At 49.6% G+C, this 18,882-nt stretch overlaps 1 protein-coding gene across 4 annotated transcripts in view; it reads right to left on the bottom strand.

Annotated features, from left to right (window-relative positions):
- LOC119976506 (protein phosphatase 1 regulatory subunit 1C-like) overlaps positions 1-18,882 on the bottom strand; it is a 128,794-nt gene that overhangs the window by 24,391 nt on the left and 85,521 nt on the right. For all 4 annotated transcript variants that reach the window (XR_005462933.1, XR_005462932.1, XM_038817051.1 and 1 more), the window contains exon 3: positions 11,793-11,824. Coding sequence is in view for 2 of the 4 variants with exons in the window: in XM_038817051.1 (XP_038672979.1) it covers positions 11,793-11,824 (32 nt within the window). In the remaining 2 variants the exon portion in view is untranslated. The remainder of the gene's footprint in view (positions 1-11,792; positions 11,825-18,882) is intronic.

Below are 18,882 nucleotides of genomic sequence, written 5' to 3'. Positions count from 1 at the left end.
AGCTTTTCCCAAGAGTGGGGGTGTCAGTTACAAGGGGTCACAATTTCAAGGTGAGAGGGGGAAAGTTTAAGGGAGATGTGCGTGGAAAGTTTTTTAAGCAGAGGGTGGTGGGTGCCTGGAACGCTTTACCAGCGGAGGTGGTAGAGGCGGGCACGATAGCATCATTTAAGAAGCTTCTAGACAGGTATATGAATGGGCGGGAAGTAGACCTTGGAAAATAGGAGACAGGTTTAGATAAAGGATCTGGATCGGCGCAGGCTGGGAGGGCCGAAGGGCCTGTGCCTGTGCTGTAAATGTCTTTGTTCTTTGTTCTTAGACGACAGACACACACATACAAACACGAACACCCACACACAGTACAAATTCAATGATGGTTTTAATTGCAAGTGGAACAGAATACATAAGTAGAAAACCTTTACTGAAGATTCATCGAGCCTTGATGTATAGTGTGTTAGTTTTGTCCCCTGATTAGCAAAATAAAATGTGCTCAGGCCACGAAAGGTTCACTTGACTCATTCCTGGAATGGAGATCTTAACTTTGATGGAATGTTGAACAAATGCTCACCCATGAATGTGATGCACTTACATTACCAGAATACATTTAAGAAGATGCGACATGGACTTCGGGTGGCGACTTTGGAGTGAGCAGTTGCACATTTGGTGTCTCCCGCTGAAGGTGGATATTGTTGGTCTTTTCCATGCTCGAAAGTCAAAGTGTTTGAGACCAAGAGTTGCAGGAGTCCCTGGGGAAGGTTTTACTCTTTTGGTGTAGCTGGTGGATGGATTCACAGACAAGGAATTGTGCAAAAGGAAAGAGCTACTGGAGCAGGCGTGTCTTTGTGGTTCACCGCAGGAAAAGATGGCAGAGGGCAAGGGAGCTACATAGCCTGTCCAGTGGTCGATGGTGCAGTTGAAGATGGCAGAGGGCAAGGGAGCTACACAGCCTGTCCAGTGGTCGATGGTGCAGTTGAAGATGGCAGAGGGCAAGGGAGCTGCACAGCCTGTCCAGTGGTCGATGGTGCAGTTGATAGAGTTCATCAATGATAAGTTTTGCAGCAGAGGAAAGAGGTGCTGTAAGATCTGGCCAAGTCGGTGGAACCGCTTAAATCTGGGATTCAGCGAGTGGATCAGAGGCTGGAATCCTAGGGCATGGTAATCCAGAAAGTGGAGGAGGCGGTGCGGGAGCAAGTGGAGCAGTTGGTCTTGTTGGTGGCGGGAGTGATGTGCGAGAGCCAGAGAGGCTCAGGGAGAAGATGGAGGATCTGGAGAATCCCCCCAGAAGGCAAAAGGATTGTCGGGATGCCTGAAGGCATTGAAGGTGTGGAGACTGCGGTATACATGGCGAGGATGCTGAAGAAATTGATGGGGGAAGGGGCCATTGACTGACCCCTGGAGGTTGACCGAGTGCAGAGGATGCTGGTGAGGAGGCATCAGCGCTGAGGTGATGGTGGTGGGGTTGCGGCACATTCTGGACCAGGAGATTGTTCGATGGGGAGGCACACCAGCACATGTACCTGGGAAGGGAATGGGCCGCGGGTGGACCAGGACCAGGAAGCAGAGCTGTAAAGAGGGTGCCCTGTTAAAGAAGGAAGTGACGTTTGGCGCATTCTTCTCGTCAGCCTGTGGGTGGCTTTTTCAGGAGCGAGAGTATTATTTTGGCACACCAGAGGAGGCGGTGGAGTTTGTGAGGGACAATGGACTGGGAAGAGTATGAGTAGATTGAACTATGGAGGAATTTTGTGAGGTTTTTAAAGTTTTTGATGGTGGGATTTTGGGGACTGATTTTTTACGGGGGAACAACGATGGTGAGTGCACCTTTTGTTACTCTTCAGGATGAATGGTTGGGTGGATTCGGGAGGCGGAGGGGAACTGAGTTTGGATTGTTGGAAGCCTTGGGTGGGTGCCACCTTGCCAGCTGGATGGGCTAGTTCACGGGAGTGAGGTGGGGTGCTGCCATGATGCAGGTATAGTGGGATAGGAAGGCAAGGTGGCACAGTGGTTAGCACTATTTTCTCACAGTGCCAGAGACCCGGGTTCAATTCTGGCTTGTGAGTGGAGTTTGTACACTATGCCTGTGTCTGCATGTGTTTCCTCCGTGTGTGCCGGTTTCCTTCCACAATCCAAAGGTATGCAGGTTAGGTGGATTGGCCTTGAAAATTGCCACGTAGTGCCCATGGATCTGCAGACCAGATTATGTGGTTACAGGGATAGGCCAAGTGGACCTGGGTAGATTACTCTTTTGGGGCCTCACGGTAGCATGGTGGTTAGCATCAATGCTTCACAGCTCCAGGGTCCCAGGTTCGATTCCCGGCTGGGTCACTGTCTGTGTGGAGTCTGCACGTCCTCCCTGTGTGTGCGTGGGTTTCCTCCGGGTGCTCCGGTTTCCTCCCACAGTCCAAAGATGTGCGGGTTAGGTGGATTGGCCATGCTAAATTGCCCGTAGTGTAAGGTTAATGGGGGGATTGTTGGGTTACGGGTATACGGGTTACGTGGGTTTAAGTAGGGTGATCATTGCTCGGCACAACATCGAGGGCCGAAGGGCCTGTTCTGTGCTGTACTGTTCTATGAATGGTCGGTGCAGGATTGATGGGCCGAATGGCCTCATTCTGCACTCTAGGGATTCTATGATTCCTTGTCTGAGGGTGGAAGAGGGGGCAGGGTTGCTGACATTGGTGTGGTTGATGTGGCGCAGCTTGGAAGAGATTGGTGATGGTGGACATCCGAGGGCAGACCTAGAGGGTCGTGTGACTTGGGTAGGGTGCTGGTCCAAAAAGGGATATATCTGAGAGGGTGGCGGGGAGCCCCTGACTAGGCTGGTCATGTCGCACGTGAGTGTGCCAGTCAAACGGTCGTGTGTGTTCACGCACCGAAGAAGTCTGAAGCAGACGTGGCCTTTTTGCAGGAGATGCACCAGAAGGTGAGGTTGAGGAAGGGACGTGTGGGACAGGTGTTTCATTCGGGGTTGGGTATGAAGACCAGGGGGTGGCGGTGTTGGTGAATAAGAGGTCGCAATGCATTCGGGGTTGGGAGTATTGTGGCCGATCTGCGGAGATATGTGATGAAGTAGCAAGTTGGAGGAGATGCTGGTGGTTCTGCTAAATATCTATGCCCTGAATTGGGATGATACAGATTTTTATGAGACGGGTGTTCGGGAAGATTCCTGACTTGCAATCACGTTGCAATCACATTGGCTGATTGATTTTATTTTGGTGATATAACTGAGCTTGGACCGGTAGAGTTCCAATTCATCAAGGGTGTTGGCAGTGACAAAGGATCTGAGGGGGTCTATCGAGCATATGGTGTGTGTGTGGGCGGGGTGGGGGACTGAGGGGGGTGGACCCGTGGAGGTTTGGGAAGCCGCGGGCTAATGAGTTTCATACTTCTCCCATGTGCACTGGGAGCGCTCCTATTAGATCAGACATTGCTGGCGGGGATGATCAACTCGGAGTACACTGCGATTGTGGTTTCTGACCACGCGCTGCACTGGGTGGATATGAGCGTGGCCCGGGGGGTGTTCTGCCGAACAGCGACCTTAGAGGTTGGATGGTGGATTCAGAGTTGTGTGAGATAGTGAGAGCTGACATTGGGGGGAATTGGTGGTAAACAGTTCGGGGGAAGTCTAGGCCGCTACGTTGTGGGAAATGCTCAAGGGAAACTTCATTTCAATTCGGGCACACAGGGAGAAAGCTGAGTGGATGGAGGTGGCAAGACTGGGGGAACAGATTTTGAGGGTGGATAGAAGATACTCGGAGGTTCCAGGGGCAGGGCTAATGAAAGAGAGGCCAAGGCTCCCGATGGAGTGTGGGCTAAAGTCTATGGGAAAGGCGGTGGGGCAGCTATAGAGGCCAAATTGGTAGTCTATGAGTATTGAGAGAACCGGAGGAGGTGGCAAGGGACATTGGCAGAGTGAGGGATGACAAGGGTAACGTGGTGATGGACCAGAGGGGGTGAATGGTGTGTTGAGGCAATTTGTCGAAGGTCATACGAGTCTGAGCCTCCAGCCGGGGGAGAGGATGCGGTGGTTTTTGGATGGGCCGAAATTTCTTAAAGTAGTAGAAGGGGTGGTTCAAGGGCTGGGGGCCACAATTGGGCTGAGGGAAGAGCATGTGGATGATGCAGGCAGGGAAGGCCTTGTGGCCGGATAAGTTCCCAGTGGCGTTTTATAGAAAGTTTGGAGCGGACATGGGGCCACTGCTGGTGAGGGCGTACAATGAAGCGAGGAGGGGGGAATTCCCCCCAACATTATCACAGGCTTCCATCACCCTAATATTGAATAAGGATAAAGATCCAGAGCAGTGTGGGTCATACCGCCCGATAACATTACTGAATGTAGATGCCTTGCTGCTTGTGAATCGAGGACTGCGTCCCAGGAGTGATAAGGAAAGATAAAACTGGTTTTGTGAGAGGGGAGCGGGAATGTGAGGAGCCTGCTTAATGTAATCATGATGACTTTGAAGGGGCAGGAGATGGAAGTCGTGGTGGTGATGGACACGGAGAAGGCATTTGATCGGGTGGAGTGGGAGTATCTGCTGGAGGTGTTGGTGTGGTTTGGGTTCGGAAAATGGTTTGTGGATTTGTCTGATTGCTGTATAAGTTGCCAGTCATGAGCGTGCGGATGAGCCGAGTGAGTTTCAGGTACTTCGGGCTAGATCGTGGAATGAGGCAGGGCGCCAGCTCTCTCCGTTGCTCTTTTCCTTGGTGATGGAGCCACTGGCAATGGCGCTGAGGTGTTGAGGGACGAGAAGGATTAAGCATGGTGGGGGGTGAAAATGAGCACAGGAAATTATTGTATGCTAACGACCTGTTTCTACATATTATAGACCAGTTGGGCAGTGTTGGATGCATCATGTGGCTCTTCAAGGAATTTGGCCAGTTTCGGCATACAAGTTGAATATGGGGAAAAGCAAGGTGTTCCCTATTGAGACTAGAAGATGGCACAGTGGTTAGCACTGCTGCCTCACAGTTCCAGCGGTTCCATTCCGGCCTTGGGTGAGTGACTGTGTGGAGTTTGCACTTTCTCCTCGTGTCTGCGTGGGTTTCGGTGCTGGGACCCAGTTTGGACTACAGTTATTCATAATATACATTCATAATTTGGATGAGGGAACAAAATGTAACATCTCAAAGTTTGCAGATGATGCCAAGTTGGGTGGGAGGGTGAACTTTGGATGCAGAGATCCTACAGCATTATCTGGACAGGTTTGGTAAGTGGGCAAATCAATTTAAAATGCAGTATAATTTGCATAAGTGTGAGGTTATTCACTTTGTAAGGCAAAACAGGAAGGCAGATTACTACCTGAATGGTTGTAAATTGGGAGCGGGATCTGAGTGTCCTTGTGCACCAGTCGCTGAAGGTAAGTATGCAGGTGCAGCAGACAGTAAAGAAGGCTAATGGTATTTTGGCATTCATTGCGAGAGGTTTTGAATATATGAGCAGGGATGTGTTGTTGCAATTATAAAAGGCCTTGGGGAGGCCACACCTAGAATATTGTGTGTAGTTTCTTGCTCTCGAGGGGGTGCAGCGAAGGTTTACCAAACTGATTTGGTAATATTGAAACATGAGAGGTTGAGTAGACTGGGACTGTACTCGTTGGAATTTAGAAGGATGAGGGGGGATCTTATAGAAACATTTAAAATTATGAAGGGAATAGATAGGATAGATGCGGGCAGGTTGTTTCCACTGGCGGGTGACAGCAGAACTAGGGGGCATAGCCTCAAAATAAGGGGAAGTAGATTTAGGACTGAGTTTAGGAGGAACTTCTTCACCCAAAGGGTTGTGAATCTATGGAATTCCTTGCCCAGTGAAGCAGTTGAGGCTCCTTCATTACATGTTTTTAAGGTAAAGATAGATAGTTTTTTGAAGAATAAAGGGATTAAGGGTTATGGTGTTCGGGCCGGAAAGTGGAGCTGAGTCCACAAAAGATCAGCCATGATCTCATTGAATGGCGGAGCAGGCTCGAGGGGCCAGATGGCCTACTCCTGCTCCTAGTTCTTATGTTCTTATGTTATGTTCTTATGATTCCAGGGATGGCGGGACTGTCATATGAGGAGAGATTGAGTAGGTTAGAATTGTTCTCGTTGGAGTTCAGAAGAATGAGGGGGGATCTCATAGAGACTTATAAAATTCTAGCAGGACTAGACAGGTTGGATGCAGGGAAGATGTTCCCGATGGTGGGTGTGTCCAGAACCAGGCGTCACAGTCTGAGGATTCAGGGATGAGGAGACATTTCTTCACCCAAAGAGTGGTGAGCCTGTGGATTTCATTGCCACAGGAAGTAGTTGATGCTAAAACTTTGAGTATAATCAAGAGGCGGCTGGATATAGCACATGGGGAGAATGGGATCAAAGGTTATGGGGAGAAAGCAGGATCAGGCTATTGAGTTGGATGACCAGCCATGATCGTGATGAATGGCGGAGCCTCTTCCTCCTCCAATCTTCTCTATATCTCTGCATCTATTTCCTCCGGATGCACCGGTTTCCTCCCACAATCCAAAGATGTGCAAGTTAGGTGGATTGGCCATGATAATTTGCCCCTTAGTGTCCAAAAGGTTAGTTAGGGTTACTGGGATGGGGTGGAGTAGGCTTAAGTAGGGTAATCTTTTCAAGAACCGACGCAGACTTGATGGGCCAAATGTACACTGGGCCGAATTCTACACTGTAAATTCTGTGATCTATGATCTATTGAGGTCAAGAAAGTAAGTTAGGAGAGTTGTCATTTAGGATGGTGGGGCCGGGTTTTAGATACTTGTGCACCCAGATGATGCGAGGCTGGGTGCAGCTGCACAAGTTGACCCTGGCACGGCTGGTGGAGCAGATGAAAGTGGATTTCAAGGTGCAGGATGTGCTGTTGCTGCCAGGGCGGGTGCGGACAGTAAAAATGACAGCGCTGGCAAGTTTCTTGTTGTGCTCCAGAACCTTCCAAACTTCCTCCCCAAGTTGTTTTTAAGACGGTCAATGCGTTGATCTCTGGATTCATGTGGGCGGAGAAGACAAGAAGGACTTTCTTGGAGTGTGGCGAGGGAGTGGAGGCAGGTGCTGCTGAACGTGATGAATTACTACTGGGTGACAAATATTGCTATGGTTATGCATTGGGTCATGGGGCAGAGGTCAGCGTGGGGTCGGATGTAGAGGAACATGTTTAAGGTCTTCGTTGTTGGCGCCTCTACCATTCTAGCCGGCCAGGTACTCCGTGAGTCCAGTGGTGCTGTTGACCCAGTGGGTGTGGGGGCAGTGGAGGCACATTTGGACTGGAGGGTGCTTCGGTGTGGGCACCTATCTGGGTTTGTGCTGGGGGATTGGATGTGAGGTTTAGGGATGCGACAGGCAGGGATTGAATGACTTTCTGATCTATTTATTGGGGGCAAATTTCTGAATTTGGAAGACCTGAAGGAGGAATATGAGTTTCCCACGGGGATCGGCTTTAGGTACCTGCAAGTCAGACACTTTGTAAGGTGGGAGGTGCCATCCTTTCCTGTGCTCCTGCCCCTGGTGTTGCAAGACAAGGTGCTGTCAGAGGATGATAGGGGAGGGGAAGGTGTCCGATGTATATAAGGAGATAATGGATTGAAAGGGAGCCCTGATGTAGGACATAATGCCTAAGTGAGAGAAGGAATTGGGAGTGCACTGTGACATTGGTGGAGGCCTTGCAGAGGGTGAACATGTCCTTGTCATGTGCAAAGTTAAGCCGCATCCCATTCCAGGTGTTATATCGAGCTCATATGACGGTGTTGAGGGTGAATAGGTTCTTTGAAGGGGTAGAGGATAGGTGTGGGCGGTGCACAGTGGGCCCACGAATCACGGCCACATGTTTTGGGCGTGTCTACTATTGAGCATGTTCTGGCAGGGGCTCTTGGACGTGATGTTCGAGGTGCTGGGTGTGGAGGTGGTCCCGAGTCCAGAGGTGTCGATATTTGGGGTGTTGAACAACCCAGGAGTCCAGGGGATGAGAAAGGCCAAAGTTTTAGCCTTTGCCTCCCTAATAGTCTGGAGACAGATTTTGCTTCGGTGGTGGGACTCGGAGCCACCAAAAGTGGGGGTTTGGGTCAGAGACCTGGCAGATTCGTGAGGCTGGAGAAGGTTAAGTTTGTCTTGAGGGGATTGAGGGATGGGTTCACCTGGAGATGGAAGCTGTTTATTGATTTCTTTAAGGAGTGTTGAAGGGTCAGCAGGGGAGGATCAGGGGATAAAATGGGGAAGGCGGGATGTGAGAAAGGGGTGGTATTAGGGGAGCAGGGGGGAGTGAGTGTTTGTAAAGTGATCTGGTTGTTCTGCTTTTGTTTGTTTCAATGAAAATGCCTTGAATAAAATGTTCTTAAAATAGGGTGTGACATAAAGGTTTATGGCTCAAAATCAGATCACAATGTAACACATTGGCATCGATAGAGAATTTGTTAGATAACAGGAAACAGAGATATCTAAAAACGGATCATTTTTAGACAGGCAAGATATAATGAGTTCAGTTCCATAAGGATCAGCGCTAGAGCTTCAACTGTATAATATCCATATCAATTAACTGGATGAAGGACTGAATGTATGATTTTGAGTTTGCTGATGTTACAAATATACGTTGGAAACCTCGTTATAAAGAGGACTTAAGAGTTCCAAAGTGTTTCAGATCAGTTAAGTTAATGGGCAAAACATAGATATGGCTTATAACGTGGTAAAACGTGAACATGTTCACATTGGTAAGAAGAATTTAGTCCATTGGAGAATGATTGTACTACTCTGCAATAGCAAAGAATTTAGGTGTATTTGTAAATGGAAGCAAATCATTTTCATATACAGATATAACAGAAATGATTAGGAAGGCACATTGAATGTTCTCATTCTTTACCAGGGGAATTAAATATTAAAGTCTGACTATTTTGCTACATTCCCATTGGTCAGTGGTAAGGTTACATCCAGAGTGATGTGTGGAACAAATAAGAAAGAACAAAGAACAATACAACACAGGAACAGGCCATTCGGCCCTACAAGCCAGTGCTGACCATGAGTACCTGCCTAAACTAAAACCGTCTGCCCCTATGGAGTCCGTATCCTTCCATTCCCACTCTATTCATATATTTGTCTAGATGCCCTTTAAATGCCGCTACCGTACCTGCTCCCAACACCTCCCCAGGCAGCGCATTCCATATATTAACTTTTGGATTCTTGCTTTATGCAAGGGCCTGATTGCGGTGGAAGTCGTTCAGAGATAGTTTACGCGACTGATACCTGGAATAATGGCTAGGAAGAGATTCTGGAGACTAACGGAATATATCAGTCGACTGGTCGGGTGGGCAGAAAGTGTAACCAAAGAAATGTGTATTCATGCATTTGGGGAGATCAAACAAGACAAGCATTGCAGAATAAATAGTAGTATACTGAGACATGCAGAGGGGGGAATGAACCTTTGAGTGAATGTACAGGTATTGTGGAAGACAGGTGGATAGGTTGACAACCTGGTTACGATGACATATGAATTGTGTCAATTATTAGTGGAGGCATAGAAGATTGTAATGTTGAAACAATATGAAACATAATTTAGACCAATACTTGAGTACTGTGTGCATTTCTGTGCACCTCAGTACCAGAAAGCCAGAAAGAATGTTATTGTGTAACAGAGGGTGCAAGGGAGAGTTACGAGAATATTGGATAAAAGCAAATTACTACGGATGCTGGAATCTGAAACCAAAGCGAAAATGCTGGAAAATCTCAGCAGGGCAGCAGGGTAGCATGGTGGTTAGCATAAATGCTTCACAGCTCCAGGGTCCCAGGTTCGATTCCCGGCTGGGTCACTGTCTGTGTGGAGTCTGCACGTCCTCCCCCTGTGTGCGTGGGTTTCCTCCGGGTGCTCCGGTTTCCTCCCACAGTCCAAAGATGTGCGGGTTAGGTGGATTGGCCATGCTAAATTGCCCGTAGTGTCCTAATAAAAGTAAGGTTAAGGGGGAGGTTGTTGGGTTACGGGTATAGGGTGGATACGTGGGTTTGAGTAGGGTGATCATGGCTCGGCACAACATTGAGGGCCGAAGGGCCTGTTCTGTGCTGTACTGTTCTATGTTCTATAGGTCTGGCAGCATCTGCAGAGAGAAAAAAGAGCTAATGTTTCGAGTCCAGATGACCCTTTGTTAAAGCTTTGACAAAGGGTCATCTGGACTCAAAGCATTAGCTCTTTTCTCTCCCTATAGATGCTGCCAGATCTGCTGATATTTTCCAGCATTTTCTCTTTGGCTACGAGAATATTGCCAGGACTGCAAAATTGCAGCTATGAGGAACGATTGGATAGGCAGCGGTTCTTCATGGTGGGCCAGGCTGAGGGGAGATTTGATTGAGATATACAGAATTGTGAGGGGTCTGGACAGAGTGGATGCATCACATTAGCATTACAAGAGAGGTCAATAACTAGGGTATTGATTGATTAGTAGAATGGTTAGAGGTTTGATGAGGGAAACATAATTTTGAAGAGAGTTGTGGAGGTCTGGAACTTACTGCCGGAAGGTCCCAAAGCGGGAGGAAACGTTAAATGATTCAACGGATATCTGGATATGCAGCACAAGTTTCAAAACCTGCAGAGTTACATATCAAATCCTGGAAAGTGCCATTCCTCTGGGTGGATTTCACTTTGTACTGGCACAACACTCCGAGCCGAATTGCCTCTTTCCGTGCTGGAAACTTTCTGTGAGTCTACTCTATGATTCTACTAAGTCACAGCGAGAGAAGTGAGAAACTGATGGCTCCAACTCACAGTGATGAAAAAGAAAGGGCACGTGCACACACATTGATCACATTGAGAGACTCATACTAACGCAACTGAAGAGATTGAGGGAGTCAGCTCTCCCTGATCGCAATCACACATAAAGCACAGCAAGAACTCACAATCAGAAACTAATTGGACATTCTGAATTCTCCCTCTGTGTACCCGAACAGGCGCCGGGATGTGGAGACTAGGTGTTTTTAACAGTAACTTTATTGCAATGTACATAGAACATCGAACATAGAATTTACAGTGTAGAAGGTAATAGCCCAGCGAGTCTGCACCGACCCTTGGATAGACCACCCCACTTAAGTCCACGCTTCCCCCCTATCCCCCCTAACCCAGTAACCCCTCCTACCCATTTTTGGACACTAAGGGCAATTTAGCATGGCCAATCCACCTAACCTGCACATCTTTGGACTGTGGGAGGAAACCGGAGCACCCGGAGGAAACGCATACAGACATGGGGAGAACGTGCAAACTCCTCACAGACAGTAACCCAAGCCGGGAATCGAACCTGGGTCCCTGGATCTGTGAAGCAACTGTGCTAACCTCTGTGCTACCATGCCGCCTACTTGTGACAATAAAGATTGTGTTTTAAAAAATAATCATAGAGAGGGCCTCATACTAAAAAAAGATGACAGCGACACACTGAATACGCACAGATTGTTCTTCATAGTGTCCATGGTGCGATCATACTCTTACACAAAGCACACTGTAAGAGTTCAGGTAGCCTGTGGTCCAATTGTGGATTGCTGATAATGTCCAGACAGGTGAACGAGAAGCAGCTAGTTCAAAAGTTGTTTGTGGACATGAAGATCAAGGCACATAGCGCGAACAAACAGGTTAATTATCGACGTCCAGTACACAGATTGCAGGTGTTAAGAGCCGGAGAGGTTCCAGTTCAGCCAGAACACACTGGGGTAAACACAGTGTGGAAATTTCACATTCACTCTGACCGCAGTGAGGGATACACACTCAACGGTCACATTGGGAGTTTCACACTCACAGATGGAAAATATAATTTAGTTGCAGTCCTTGCAAATTAACAGAATTGGCTTACCTTCACCTGACAGACTGTGACCTTCTTTTCATCTATCAGTAAAAAATAAAGTAAATGAATTTCATCCAATATGAAATTTATTTTCTATTATTTAACCTACGCACTTACGTCTCGGTCTTGATATGGATATCTGATGATCTGCATTTCCTGACAAATAAAGATAGAAAAAGAGCGAGAGAGAGACACACAGACAGAGAGACAGACAGAGAGAGAGAGAGGAAGAGGGATATATTGACAGATTTATACATAGCAATGAGATACCCTCAATGACAACTTGAGGGAGATGATTGGTAATACAAAGGCTTTAATTAGCAGAGAACCAGACAGCTGCCAAGACGTGTGCTCACTGCACACTGCCCACTGAACATTACCTTATTTATGGCTCCCTGGGGGGTGAGTCGGAGGCGGAGTGCTCCAGGGTTCCAAACCCGGTCTTAAAGGGATCATTACATTAAAAGTGCAGTAATCATTCATCACATTCACCCCCTGTTTTAAAAGAAAATACAGAGTCCGTCGGGGGTGAAGTGGAATTACATGTCCAATCTTTTGGGTGGTCTGATTGTCCTTGTTGACCTTCTCAGCTCCGGCGGTGGTGTGGTGGACACGGGCGTCTTCAGTGGGAGTATATCCGGGAGTGGTCTGAGCCTTTGCCCGTGTTGGAGCGGGGGGGGGGGTATCCTGGGTGACTAGGGTGATTGGTGCCGGCGCCGGCGGGGGAGGGGGCGTCTTGGTCATAAGGTAGATTGCGGGACTTGATGAAATGAGCAAGCCGGGTGACCCCTGGGTGACATGGATGGCCCGCAGACGATCTTTCTGCGTGTTGGTGCACGTGCCGTGGGACAGGGCATCTGGGGACTCATTGAGCTTCCCCAGACAATATGTAATATCGTACGCATAGGTGGAGAGTTCAATCCTCCACCTCAAAATGTCCACCTCAAAATGTCATCATTTTTTATTTTTCCCCATTGTGCTTTATCAAACATGAAGGCTACCGACCGATGGTCGGTGACGAGGGCGAATCTCCTACCAGCTAGGTGCCGCATGGCTTCCACAATGGCTTGTGCCTCCTTCTCGACTGCTGAGTGCTGAATTTCTGTGGCGGTGAGGGTTCGGGAGAAAAATGCTACTGGCCCTCCTGCCTGGTTGAGGATAGCAGCCAGGGCGACGTCTAATGCATCGCTTTCTACCTGGAAGAGAATGGTTTCGTCCACCGCGTGCATGGCGGCCTTGATGATTTCAGCCTTGATCCGACTGAAGGCCAACCGGGCTTCAGCCGTCAGGGGAAAAACTGTGGTCTTAATGAGTGGTCAGGCTTTGTCCGCATATCTGGGGACCCACTGGGCGTAATAGGAAAAAAGCCCCAAGCACCGTTTGAGTGCCTTGAAGCTACGGGGAAGGGGAAGTAACTTTAGGGGGCGCATGCGGTCGGAGTCGGGACCTAGGACCCCGCTTTCCACGACGCAGCCGAGGATGGCTCGTCGGGTTGTGTGGAAAACGTATTTCTTTTTGTTGTAGGTCATTGAGGGCCCGAGCGGTCTGGAGGAACTTTTTCAGGTTTGCGTCGTAGTCCTGTTGGTCATGGCCGCAGATGGTGACATTGTCCAAGTACAGGTAAGTAGCCCGTAAGCCATACTGGTCCACCATTTGGTCCATCGCCCTTTGAAAAACAGAGACCCCATTTGTAACGCCAAAACGGACGCTGAGGAATGAAAAAGCCGACCGGCTGCTTCGAAGGCCGTGTTTATGGGCGGTCCTCCGGGCGGATAGGGAGCTGATGGTAGGCGGATTTTAGGTCAACGGTGGAGAATACCAGGTACTGGCCGATCTGGTTAACCATTTCTGCTATGCGGGGAAGGGGGTACGCATCGAGTTGCATAAAACAACTGCCTGACTATAGTCCACCAGACCGGACTACCAATACTTGTGCTCTCCAGGGGCTGTTGCTAGCCACTATGACCCCTTCTTTCAGCATCCGCTGAACCTCTGACCTGATAAAAGTCATGTATTGGGCACTGTACCACCGACTCTTGGTGGCGGCGGGCTTACAGTCGGGGGTGAGGTTCGCGAAGGGGGGGGGGGGGGTGGTGCAACTTTAAGTGTTGCCAGGCTACATACCGCGAGTGGGAGCAGGGGTCCGCCGAACTTCAGTGTCAGGCTTCGGTGGCTACACTGAAAGTCCAGACCGAGCAGCAGGGGGGCACAGAGGTGAGGGAGGATATAAAGTTTGAAACGGGCGTATTCAGCGCCCTGGATCGCGAGGTTCGTGACACAATGCCCCGTGATTTTGACCGATTGGGACCCGGATGCGAGGGCGATAGTTTGGGAGGTGGGATAGGTGCGCAAGGAGCAGCGCCTTTCCGTTTTTGGGTGAATAAAACTCTTCGTGCTCCTGAAGTCGTAACGGCAGGGGGTGTCGCGCCCGTTGATTTGGACCTGCATCATGCAGTTCCGTAGTTGCTTCGCCCGTGATTGATCGAGGGGTGATGACTCCCAGGTGCGCGTAGTCAGAGTCCTCAGCTGAGTCAGACTCACAAAATGGCCACCCGGAGTCACAAAATAGCCGCCGCCGTCGGTTGCAGTTGTCGGACTTTGAAGATGGCCGGCCCCAAAGTGGCCGCCCCCATGACTCGCACGAGGCCAATGACGCATCAGAAGTGGGCGTGTCTGGCCAGCGTGCAGCACCGTTGCAGGCCTGTGAGCTCGATTTTTGGGCCTGATGAGACTTTTGTTTCTGGACCTTGGGCCCAACTCGGCAGACCTTTGCGGAATGCCCCTTCTTTCCGCAGTCATTGTAGATAACGGAGCAGGCTTGGCAGCGCTGATGTGGGTGCTGGTGTTGCCCACAGAAATAGCATGGTGTTCCCCCGGTGTGAGCGGGTCACTGCGCGGCGCAGGCCGAGTCTGGAGGGGACCGAGAGGGGCTCGCAAGGTCCGCAAAGTACGTGCGGAGATGATGGTGGGCCACTTCCAGAGATGAGGCGACGTTACCGTGCCTTGGTCTTTTGTTCCCTCTTCGAGGAGTCGCTGCTTGATGTATGTGGATCGTATACCGGGCACGAAAGCATCTCGGATGTGAAATTTCATATGGACTTCTGCCGTCACCTCCTTGTGTTCGCAGTTCCTAGCGAGCGCGGTGAGTCTTTCCACGTACTCGTCCAGCGTTTCCCCGGAGCACTGCCGGTAGATCGAAAGCAAATGCCGGGCATGTACCTTGTTTATTGGCTTAACGAAGCGCTTCTGTAGGATTTTGACCGCCGCCTCGTAGGTGGTGGCCTTTTCAATCGCGGAGGAGAGTCTGTGGCCCATCCGGGCGTGTAGTAAGCTCAGCTTGCGAGGTCTGTCGACTGGAGTGTCTGAGGAGTTCAGGTAGGCCTCAAAACACCAAAGCCAGTATTTAAACATTTCTGCGGCCTCCGGCGACCGAGCGTCCAAATTGAGCTTCTCCGGCTTTAGACTGCTGTCCATCTTAAGTAATCTGCTAATTAAATTGAGATACCCTCAATTACAACTCGAGAGAGATGATTGGTAATACAAAGGCTTTAATTAGCAGAGAACCAGACAGCTACCGCGAAGTGTGCTCACTGCACACAGCCCATTGAACTTTACCTTATATATGGCTCCCTGGGGGGGTGGAGCCGGAGACGGAGTCCCCAGGGTTCCAAACCCGGCCTTATAGGGATCATTACATTAAAGGTGCAGTAATCATTCATCACAAGTAATTTCACGTTCGCACAGATGTTAATGCAGGTGTCACACTGAGAATAAACGTTCCTGGAAAGAGGCAGTGGAGTTGTTATAGCTTTATTGTTTTTTCTGGTAGCCGGCTTGGATGCGCCAGTGCGGAAGTCCCATCTTCTGTGTTATAAGCACTCTATCCCCCAGCCAGGGAATCCCTCCCACACGGTAGCAGCTGGATGAGCTGAAGTCGGTGCTTCCCAACTTTGGTGACATCCTGTCATTCTGATGGGACGTCAAACACATGGACTGGCGACAACAACAACAACATGACAACTAGGACATGGCTCACTACCTTGTCACAAGGAGAGTGCTTGTCAAGAGGAGATACTTTAGTGCCGAAAGGGATACTCACAGTTTGCAGTCAATACACTGGTGTTAGGGAGTAGATGTAGATTTAAGGAGTTATTGCGAATTACTGAATAATTGGTGGACTTACTGCGGTGTCAGAAGGTTATTGATAAGTTTGTGGCTGTATTGGGCACAGTGATTAGCATTGTTGCTTCACAACACCAGCATCCTCGGTTTGATTCCCGGCTTGGGTCACTGTCTGTGCGGAGACTGCACATCCTTCCCATGCGTGCGTGGGTTTCCTCCGGGTGCTCCGGTTTCCTCCCACAAGTCGCAAACAACGTGCTATTAGGTAATTTGGACATTCTGAATCCTCCCCCTGTGTCCCCAAACAGGTGCCGGAATATGGCGACTAGGAAATATCACAGTAATTTCATTGCAGTGTTAATGTAAGTCTACTTGTATCAATAATAAAGATTATTATTTCTGTGAATTCAGTGGGTTATTGTGACATCCATGGGATTACCGTGGTGCTGGTGTTTAACTGTGGTGCAAGGTGGCTCCTTTGGCCTCAGGATTTGCTCTTGTCAGAGGTTAATGTTGAACGAGAGTTGAAATGTGCGCAAAATGGGGATTTCTGTGAAATTAAAGATTTAGTATGGGACTAAGAGATTTCTGCTAGATCACACTGATCATTGAGGAAATATGCGAGTACAGTAGTGGTGTTTTCTGGGTGTGCAGAGTTACAGTTGCTTCGGAAGTTTTGCCTATTCTGTGGATGGAGTGTGTGGAGGCTGGGCCTGTTGATGTTAAGTTTTTGACTTTTAGGGCATTAGTTCTGTTCAGTCAGGAGTGACTGTGGAGTTAGGGTTTTAAAGTGGGCCAGGTGTTTACTCCGGATTCAGGGATTTACCATGGGTTCAAAGGGTTTTCGGTAGTTAAGGGGCTTGCTATTGATTCCGTATCTCATGATCTCAGTGCCGACAGTGGCAATAAATTTTCACTGTGGGGTTGGATTACAGTTACTCACTTGGGTTATAAGTCATTGGTATGCCATAGGGTTCCTTTGCTGAATGTAGTTTACTGTTGGTTCAGAAAGTGACGCCTGGATAATGATCGCTACTCTGTCAAGTTCCAACAAACTGGGACATGGAGACCTTGGCCGGGATTCTCCGATCCCACGGCCAAGTTCTGACACCAGCGTCAAAAGCGACGCAGGCCACTCTGGTGTCAATGGGCCGCCAGGCCTGGGTATTCACCCCTTCCTAGGGGGCTAATATGGTGCCAGAGTGGTGCCGCTGCTCCGGCACTCGAAGGCCAGTGCGCCACGGCCGGCGCGAGTCCGCGCATGGCTTCCTGTCTCCGCGCCGCCCCCGGGCAATATGGCGGAGCCCGACAAGGGCCCGGCGCAGAGGAACATAGGCCCCCCCCATGGAACTAGCCTGCCTGCCGATCGGTAGGCCCCGATTGCGGGCCAGGCCGCCGTGGAGGCCCCCGCCCGGAGTCAGATCCCCCACCTCCCCCACCAGTACGGCACTCCGAGGTCCCGCCGGGTGGGACCATACGTAACCCATGTTGGCAGGATTCGGCCGAACTCGGCGGGCACTTGATCAGCGTGGTGGCGATCCTGCAGGCGACCAAGAATCGGCGCCGGAGAATCAGCGGCCTGGCATCAGAGCGGCGTGGCGTGATTCCCCCCCCCCACCCCGCGATTCTCCAACCCGGATCATATAGAATTTACAGTGCAGAAGGAGGCCATTTGGCCCATCGAGTTTGCACCGGCTCTTTGAAAGAGCACCCTACCCAAGCCCACACCTCCACCCTATCCCCATAACCCAGTAACCCCACCCAACACTAAAGATCGGAGAATACCGGCCCTTATCTATGGTTCAAAGGCAGCCTATGATTCTTGAAAAATCAACTCACGAAATCCTGGTCTCAAACTTTCCACGAGCTTCCATATCAGTTCAGCCTCACACTGGCAGAATGCTTACATTACATCAAAATCAAAGAACAAAGAACAATACAGGAAAGGAACACGCTCTTCAGCCCTCCAAGCCTATACCACCTTTAGCCAAAATCCGCAGCACTTTGTAGTTTCGTAATCCTCTGAGGGGTGACCTGATAGAGGTCTCCAAGATTATGAGGGGCATGGATAGAGTGGATGAAAAATGAAAATCGCTTATTGTCACGAGTAGGCTTCAATGAAGTTACTGTGAAAAGCCCCTAGTCGCCACATTCCGGCGCCTGTCCGGGGAGGCTGGTACGGGAATCGAACGTGCTGCTGGCCTGCTTGGCCTGCTTTAAAAGCCAGCGATTTAGCCGAGTGAGCTAAACCAGACCCTAATGGGCAGGCACTCTTTCCCAGGGTGGAGGGATCAGTCACCAGGGGACATAGGTTTACGGTCTACAGGGCAAAGTTTAGAGGAGATGTGCGAGGCAGGTTTTTTACACAGACAGTGGTGAGTGTCTGGAATGTGTTGCATGGGGAGGTTGTGGAAGCAGATACATTAACGGTGTTCAAAAGGCATCTTGACAAAGTCCTGGATAGGATGGGTATAGAGGGTTACAGCACGAGGAAGTGCTGAGGGTTTTGGCCAAGGTTGATATCATGACCCGTACAGGCTTGGTGGGCTAGGAGCCTGTTCCTGTGCTGTATTGTTCTTTGATCTTTGTTCCAGGGAGTCATAATACGTACTCCAGATGTGTGCACGAAAACTAGCTGAAAACTTAGACTAGGTACTCCACTACAGCTACAATACAGTCATCCCGCACAAGGCATTGTGGAAAATTGCCATTGTGCGCCCTGCTGACAAAAAGCAGTGCACAACAAACATAGCTAATTACTGCTCCATCCGTCTATTCTCGATGCTCAACGAAGTGATGGGCTTTGTCGGTGACATCAGGCGACACTCAATTCGCAACAGCCTGTTTGATTAGCTCAGTTTGGATTGTGACAGGGCCATTCGGCTCCTGACCTCATTGCAGCTGGATCCCTGACATATTCCATGTCAGGGATCCAGCTGCAGTGAGGTCAGGAGCTGAATTCAAGAGGTGAGATGAG

The sequence above is a fragment of the Scyliorhinus canicula genome, chromosome 13 (genome assembly GCF_902713615.1).
Source record: "Scyliorhinus canicula chromosome 13, sScyCan1.1, whole genome shotgun sequence".
Lineage (NCBI taxonomy): Eukaryota > Metazoa > Chordata > Chondrichthyes > Carcharhiniformes > Scyliorhinidae > Scyliorhinus > Scyliorhinus canicula.
Note: the sequence above shows the minus strand (reverse complement) of the source record. Positions and strands in the feature narration are given on the sequence as shown.